Source organism: Lineus longissimus, chromosome 10 (assembly GCF_910592395.1).
Source record: "Lineus longissimus chromosome 10, tnLinLong1.2, whole genome shotgun sequence".
Taxonomy (NCBI): Eukaryota; Metazoa; Nemertea; class Pilidiophora; order Heteronemertea; family Lineidae; genus Lineus; species Lineus longissimus.
In genome coordinates this window covers 7646699-7655664 of record NC_088317.1, presented here as the reverse complement: position 1 = coordinate 7655664, position 8966 = coordinate 7646699, and the positions used below count along the sequence as shown (strand labels likewise).

At 41.3% G+C, this 8966-nt stretch overlaps 1 protein-coding gene across 1 annotated transcript; it reads left to right on the top strand.

Moving 5' to 3' along the window:
* Positions 1-4015: 4015 nt before the first annotated feature.
* LOC135495093 (uncharacterized) lies at positions 4016-8098 on the top strand. The gene is made up of 2 exons (XM_064783510.1): positions 4016-4043; positions 5325-8098. The coding sequence occupies exons 1-2, from the start codon at positions 4016-4018 to the stop codon at positions 8096-8098; spliced, it is 2802 nt and encodes a 933-aa protein (XP_064639580.1).
* The last annotated feature ends 868 nt before the right edge of the window (positions 8099-8966 follow it).

The following is an 8966-nucleotide window of genomic DNA, read 5'->3' as shown; positions in this document are numbered from 1 at the left end:
CTAGTGCGGTCAGTTTCCAACTTCAGAAATAGATGGCAACACTGTTGACTACTGCCTGGAGAAATTTGAGGTTGATTGGAAAAACCTTTATAGTGTCCATATCTTTGTGAGGGAATTTCAGCCAGGAGTGTAGTAATTGCTACTCAGGCATATTTATTGGAAATGGAGGAATAAAAGCCAACTTCTTCTTCGAATTAAAAGATGTTAGTGATATATGTTGCAGTCCCTTTCATAACCTTAAATTGGTCATTGCCTCCTTAGAAATGTATTTTGGGTGGGGTTTCCTAAGGCCCTGCCCGCTGCATCAGTATACGGACCTGAGCTCATAACAAAACTTGTGTCAAACAATATGCAAATTTCATCATTATGCTTTAGTACTTCTTGGTCATATAGCATAAAAGTAATCTTTATTGGTGCATGGTGGGTCAGTGTCATGGGTATGAGGCAAAGCGGGGGGGGGGGGGGGGCTGTTGGGCAGCTGCATCCACTTCCTCGAGGAAATGTGCAGTCCAACACAATCATGTCTCATCCCTGAGTACCTGTACTTGGAATGACATTTACATCAGAGAACAATTACTGAGCTGTCCTTTACTGAGGGTATTGGTATTTCAGGCCCATTTAAATTTTGTTTGTAATCTACAATTCTACCGCGCGTCCTTGGTGCTGATGTCGCCATTGTTCAAATCTGATTGGTCGATCTCAGTCCCGTGGTATTCGACAGTAGCGCCGTCTGAGGAGTGGTTATACCCGCAACAGCTGATAATGCTCTATCTGGGATATCTGGTTTTGGTGAAGTTAGCCCAGGAGGATTCGGTTCAGAAGGATTTAATGCTCTCAAGGAATAACTGATAGAAAGACCTAATTTTGTGAAAAACATTATTACCGCAGTTACAATTGCTCATATACTTAGGTCTTCCAATTTGATAGTAGTTTTAATCTATCTTTCAGAGGGATTTTTGAGTCTGGTTTTTTCAGAACATCTGTAATCAAACGTTTCATTCTGCTTGCACTGCTTTCCATTTCTCTGTCCAACTCAAATACTTATTGACGCTCCTCGTCCAGTTGGCCTTCTAGTTCAATCGTTTCCTTTCCAAGTCTAGTTTTCTAAATGAAATTACCAGGAGTTTGGTCAATCTACTTATAATTCAATTCATTTCTATCAGCTTTTATCTCTTTCAGTTTCGCTTCCAATTCCCCTTTCTTTGCTTCTAAATCTTTAATCAGTCTATCCTTATCCGCCTTTACAGCCACGAGATTATCCCAGCCTCTTTTAACCCTCTTAATTCTCCCAGGGCGTGATCTGTAAATCCAACTGCTTTTAATTCTTCATCAGTTGGATCAATTATCTTATCAATCGTGTTCCTTTGTCTACCACCCGGAGTGATCCTGCTTACAAGATCCTCAATAATCTCAGTTATAGCATGAGATGACTGAGCCGTGCATCTCATTAGGTCTTTACATCTTGTCTAGCCTGTTCGTCTTGGAGATTCTCATCCTTTTCCCTAATTTCACCAATAGAGGGTCTACCCATGTTTAATAACTCGTTGACCTCATCTACAAATGATTGATCAGAGCGAATTTTCATTGTACTCCAAGCTATAATTTGTCTAACTCTTTGATTGAGGATGTTGACAGTTTGATCACCTAGTTTTACTTCCAGTTTCTTATTAGGTATATCAACTCTCACCACCTGAGCCGATAGTTTACGTATACCCTTGTCACCGAATTCCAGACTTGACTTCTCGAAAATCTTCCTCAACTCATCCTCACAACACGAATATTCTATTTCTTGTCTTGCGACAGTTGGGGTTTGTGCTCGATCGAGATACCTCGTACTTGGACTTATTGTTAGATCTTGATTCAGGCTAGCATTGTAAGCTGTTCCATCAACCGGTTCTGTAAAACTAGTTTCAAGTGTTGGAAATCTACGAGGATTATGAATGTTAAAGCAACTTCTATCATCCATTTCGATTGGGGATCACCTCCACCTTCGGCCATTTAGATGAGCTAAAATACCAAATTAAACTTACAACTCCTCCGGCTGTGGCAGCTAAAATGAATTTCATGTTTTCATGTGTGCGTTGTGTGTCATCAACATCACTTACGCGAGTGCGTTGCGTGGTGTAATCATCTCCAAAACTATATTTTTAAATTTCCCCACTTAATGTTTTTACAGTCGATGTTTCACACATAAGTGATGCTGATGGCACAGAAGTTTCCAGGTCCTGTATCTTTTTATCCACCGCTTTCATTTTCATATTCCAAGTGTTTACAGGTGGACCTTTCATTAAAGGAGGCGCAGTATTCTTTTTACCATTGATGTCATTTTACCCAGAATTAATTTTTGGTGGTGCCATCAAAATATTATTGGGCGTATTTTCCAGGGGAGTATGTGGGTATCGAAGAATACTGAGAAGCAGGTAAATCAGGGTAAATTTTATTTTCGGTACTCTCACTCATTTCTTTAAGATAATTTTAAAGATGTGAAATGCTAGAATCTCTGTCAGGTGACACAACTTTCTGTGGGGATATCCTAGTATTTGTTGTTACTGACAATGATGTTTGCTTTGCAGTATTCTTCTATACCTGCTTCGGAGGCTGTTGAACTTGAGATTTCTCATCAAGATCTACCTGAATTTCTTCTAGTATTTTCTTCCAAATCTTTGGACGTTTTGAGTAACCCCAAATTCTACTCATTTTAGTAAGAAGAGAAGTTCTAGTTGTACGTCTGCCCCATTAAAGTCAACAGGACAGTTGTTTTTGTCAGTTATCCAGATCCTAAATTCGTTGAATATTTTTGCACATGGTCTGTTTCTTAACTCCGTCAAATAATGTTTAAGTGTATCACCTAAATCAGACTCTTTCAATGGAATCCTAAGAAGCATATCGGACTTGCTTGAATTGTAAATTATGTCATCTTGATCAATTATATTGCAATGAACGTGGAAGTATTCAAAATTAACTGGCTTGTCGCCCCATATGTATTGTCGGGCTTTCCCAACAACTCAACAAAATCTCTCACATTAAACCCCAAAAGATATTTTACTTTCTCCATAATGATTAGACAATACTGCTATTGATCTCTTTTTCTACAACTGATCCTAAATTTACCGGCTGTCTCCTGGAATTTAAAATGTAACGCATTTTTGGTATGCCCATCTTTTTCCATCTGATCTCTGAAACCATCAATGAATGATTTTACTGCATGTGTATAGTCCATCTGGAAGTATAACGTAGTGACCGCCGCTAACCTTTATGAATGCGTCATTTTTCGTAGTTTCCTAGAAATGTTGTAAAAAGTACTGGGAAGTCCAGCGAAGATAATTCTCATACTGTTTCTACGGACGCCGCGCCGCCATGTTTTCCCGGATGGGCGCAAAGCCTTTCGGGTATGCGGCCGGGAATTTTAGTTTGTGTTTCAAGGTTCAGTGAGCAAGGCTCGGCGGAAGGACAGAGTCAGCCATGTTCGGGGGAGTACGTCGGGTGCTGTTATGCTAGCCGGTTGTGTTGTGTTTGTGTTCGACGAAGTTTTACCGTGTGCCGTATTGTAAAAGTTCGTTTTGGGCCGTTTGGTGGTTTAAGTTGTGTTTTTTATTTGGTTCGTTGCAATGCCTCCCGGCACGGCAGCCTTCCGTCCACTAGGCCTGTATCTGAGTAGTTTTTTATGTTCAGGTTCCAGGCACTGATGTTTAGTGTACCTTCGTCCTAGACGTATACAGTCACTGGTTATCGATTACATTTCAATTTCATATTACTTAGGCTACGTTAGGCCTATGGTTTACCGGAAAAAAAGAATACACAAAAAGAGTTAATCTAGTTGAAGGAAGTGGTTGCTGTGTGTTGAGTAATATATTGTGCATACATGTAGAATAGTTGAATTTGCTCCATGGATGGTTACTGTGTGCACTTTCGTTTAAAAGAAGCGGTTACTGTGCGTGGTGTAAGACATTGTACATATCTTTGAGTTGCTCCATGGATTGTTGCTGTGGGCAAGTCAGTGTATTGGTTTGCGTATATGGTGGATCCGTCGAGTAGTCTTGGAGGTATTATCGGTAAAATAGTGATCGTGAGGGCAAAGAAGTAATTTTCAGCAATCGGCTAGTGCCATATTATATATCGATAGATGTTCGCGGGACGAACGCTGTGTAATTGTCACATGATCAACTGGTTATAGATGGCGCACCTGAGGTGTACCGCCTTGTAGATGAGTACCGTAGATGCTACGAGCCTCGCGTTTATAGTCAACCCTATAGATTTATGACGTCTCCCGTTGTGGTAAATTATATATACCCAGAGCTACTCGATAGATCGCGATATATCTGTTTAAACCAAAATATACCTCATGCATCAATGCATCGTATGTGTGAGAAGCTGAGGCAGCAAGTTGTAATATCAGATTATGTCATGTGCGGTGAAGCTTATGCAGCAATCGTAGCATTATTGAAACGTTGTGGTAGATAAACTGTGATTTCAACACTACTCTCCAATCCTAAAAACTCCTAATTTCCAATCTTTCGCCACACTTACTTTGTGTTTTGGAAATATCCTTGATTTTGTATTTGCGGTCAATTCCTAGATCTTCAAGCTTACTATAATTTTTTTTTGTTTTAGGTTTGAAATCTTCGTTAAAATCCTTTAAAAATGTAGAAATATTTTCGTTCTCTTCAACACCATGATTTTTAGATTTTTGCCCTCCATTTATTATTAAATAGACGAATTTACCGAGTTTTTAGCAAGTTAAGAAAAAATCAATATCTTAAATGAAACGTATTAAGAGCAACACTAATGCTTTGCAGCACTTCGTGCCTTTAAAAAGAAAACTAAGAATGAGACTTTGCAGGGTTTGTATCTCTGAAGGTTTATCAAAAATTACAAACAATATCTAAAATCTGAAAAACACAAAAATAACCTAAAACAATTTGTGGTAACTGGTGCCCATCACTTGTCTTGTATAATGTATTAATCCTCCACTCATGTCATGATTGACAGCTTCCTTAATCTTTATCACTATACGATCACACCCTCTTTAATATTGACCAATCATGTTAATTGTTTGTAATATTATTGTAACATTCTGTCTTGTTTTATGAATTATAGTTAGTCACGTTTTTGGAACCATGGCGTTCACTTCATTCCTTGCATGAACTTATTCATTATCTTTCCATAAGATCCTACTCTTTGTGCCACCAAGGCGCACATTGGTGCCGTGACCAGGATCCTACTCTCGATTTTGTGATGAATAAGTTAAAGCAAAAAGTGCAGAGCTCAACTAGACAAACAAATTGCCAAAGGAAGGGTAATTTGTGACAAACCGGAACTTTCAGATACAGAGGCAGACTTGTTAGAGGCGACAATCGAATTTGTGACCACTAAACTCGAAGTGATTGAAGGAATACACGAGAAGATATTGGACAAACTGCTCGGCACCGAGGACTATGGTACTGTATTCGAAGAGTCTGATGATTATGTGATTCGAATAAACGAGGACATTAAGTGTTTCAAAGGCTTTCTTAAACGAAACCGACCACAGACGAACGTGGATACTTCACTGAATGTTGCCTCCGGCGCAGCCGTAAGTACAACATCATTGACGTCGCATAAACCAAAAACTGTCAATTTGCCGAAATTACAACTGATCACGTTCGAAGGGGACATTCTACGATGGAAAAGCTTCATAGATTCGTTTGAAGCTGCCATTGACAAGAATTCAGCATTGGAGAATATCCAGAAGTTCCAATATCTCCGTGCCCAGCTGAAGGGTGAGGCGGCTCTCGTTATCGAGGGGCTTCCCCTGACTAGTGACAATTACACCAACGCCATGGAGATTTTGAAGGAAAGGTATGGACAACAGCACAAGTTACGCAACGCCTACATGACAGCCTTATGGTCTCTGCCGTCACCAACGGAGACCATTTCATCTCTACAGACCTTCCACGACAATGTCGAGACCTACGTACGGGGACTGCAGGCCATCGGACGCCCAGAATCAACATACGGGGAACTCCTGATTCCCATCATCACCGAGAAACTACCCGAGGAACTTCTGAGGAATATTTCTAGGGATCACGGTTCAGACAACTGGACACTGAAGGAGTTACGTGAAGCAATTCGTAAGGAGATATCGGCAATGCGAGCAGGAAAGCGAGGGGATATAAGTTGTGTTAGTCAATCTAATTCAAGTGTGCATGATTACTCTGATTTCAGCGCCCCCAGAACCGCATCCGCCCAAGCACTTCTCACCAACGCTAGTGACGCGAAATCGCAACCTCGAAGGCCCTGTGTGTTTTGCAAGGGAAATCACCGCGCGCTTGATTGCCAAAGGGTTAAAGACCATAATACGCGCTTGGATATCGTTAAGAAAGAGCGCTTGTGTTGGAATTGTTTCAGTAGCAAACACATATCCCGCCATTGTGAGTCGCATTTTAAATTCCGCATGTGTTCCGGAAAGCATCACACTACGCTTCACCACGCTACCCTTTTCGCTAATCCGCCGACTCCATCAAAATTCGCTGATAAGCCAGCCACTAACGCGAAACCCGCCAACCAAGTCCATACAAACACCGTGGCAACACCAGATGGTGCACAGACCCTGAACTCAATCCTCCTAAAAACCGCATGTGCAAACATAAAATCCAATCTATCCTCCACTAGAACCAATATTCTATTTGATGAGGGCTCAACTAAATCCTTCGTTACGTCAGAGTTGGCCGACCAGTTACAACTTAAGCCGGATGGGGAGATAACCGTAAACATCGCAACCTTTGGTTCAGAACCAACCACTCAGAAAGTGAAATACGCTGCTGTGAACGTTGAAACAACAAGCGGATCTCACATTAAAGTCAACGCATTAATTGTGCCGACCATATGCGCCCCATTGAACAACTGCGTAACTGCAGACGTTCTCAACCTCCCGCACATTCGTGGCCTAAGATTAGCGCAGCCAATCACAGTTCAGAACTCACTTAGCATTTCAGTTCTGATAGGCGCCGATTTCTACTGGCAGTTCGTTGGAAACCACGTGCTAAAAGGGGATGGCCCCACCGCTGTTTCGTCCGCTCTTGGTTACCTTTTGTCCGGACCTACGTCACGTGACACCGCAACCTTTCCAATGGAAGTGAGAAGTTTTCAAGTGATGGTTACATCACCAACGCTCGAATCCGCAAACACTGATCCTTTAACCAAATTATGGGATCTAGAAAGCATTGGCATTAGGCCCAGTGAACAAACTTGTGAAGCTTCCGATGACTTTGAAACATTTTGCGCTGAGAACATTGAAAAACGTGAGAAACAGTATTTCTCCAGACTACCATGGAAACCTGATCACCTGCACCTACCGACCAACTTCAATGTTGCCAACGCGCGCACTAGAAACTTGGCTAGGCACCTCCCACATGATACCATCAAAATCTATGACCGCATCATGAATGAACAGGAACAACGTGGCTTCATTGAACGCGTATTGAATGATGACAACCGATTGGGTCATTATCTGCCGCATCGCTGTGTAAAGAAGGATTCGCCTACCACGCCCATTTGCATAGTTTACGACTGTAGTTGTAAATCCGCAACCACACCAAGCTTGAATGATTGTTTACAAAAAGGCCCAGAACTTCTCAATGATTTGGCAGGCATAATCATGCGTTTCCGCCTTTATCCCATAGCACTAAGTAGTGATATTGAGAAGGCATTTCTTCATGTTGGTCTACATGAACAAGATAGAGATTTCACTAAGTTCCTCTGGTTGTCTAATCCCGAAGAACCAGACAGTGACTTCATCGTGTACAGGTTCTCATCTGTCCTATTCGGTTCAAACGCCAGCCCAGCCATACTAAACGCGGTCATCCGTAAACACCTAAAAGAAAATGACTCTGAAAGCGCCAGAGACATTTCCACCAACATTTACGTGGACAACGTAATCAGTGGTGTTGAAAATGAACAGAATGCGCTAGACTATTTCAACTCAGCAAATCAGTTGGTAGAATCCGGTGGTTTCCATCTCAGATCATGGGCAACAAACAGCCAACTACTGAAAGAAACTGCAAAAAATGAAGGTGTGCTTGATGACAGTAGCAACGCATCACTTCTTGGTCTGAAATGAGTAATAGGGAACCCCATGTACGACTATCTACGACTAACCCTGGAATCGTGGGCAAAAAACTTCACCCTTCATGATTATTCATGTAAATTTGGCAGGAATCCTAAGTTTTACACCACAAACACTACCAAAAACCCAACATGGATAATTTCTGTAAACACAGGGGGGTCTTTGGGTTTTTTCCCAAAACCTACCAAATACGTAAAATGGGTAAAATGGTTCCCTATTACTTACTTTTCCCAGTGACCGCAAAACTTATCCCACTGGGATAAAAACTTATCATGCCGTGATAAGTTTTGCAGCCACTCCACACTATTGGCCACAACTAAAACCCGTCTTCAGATGTTGCCTTCACCGGGAAACGAACCCACGCCAACACATAACCTCATGTGTGGAAGCTCCATGCTTTACACACTCAGCTATTGAACTTTCTACTTGATCAATGACATTTATGCCTATTTAACAGTAACACCTGTTTAACACCTGTTTAACATTAATTGATCCAGTGCTGCCATCTGATAACTTTTGACTTAACCGAGAAGTTAACAGTGCTGCCATCTGATAACTTTTTATCTAACCGCGAAGGAAAATTCAAGTAAGATTCAGGGAAAATCCATTAAGATAAATGTATTACCCATTGGCAACTAAGCATAAGGATAACATTACATTTGACTTTTATCACTTTGATGCCTATGTTACCGCTAACAGCGTTTTCAAAGGACAAGAGAGTGATATCATGCCAGGGTTTTTAAAATTGAAAAATAGAGATGATTGTCTTAGACTTGAAAAAAACCCGCTGGCGTTCTATCAGAATCAGTTTAACATGGCCGTCTGGTTCGCGACAACTGGATGTGGCATTTCACTAGAGCAT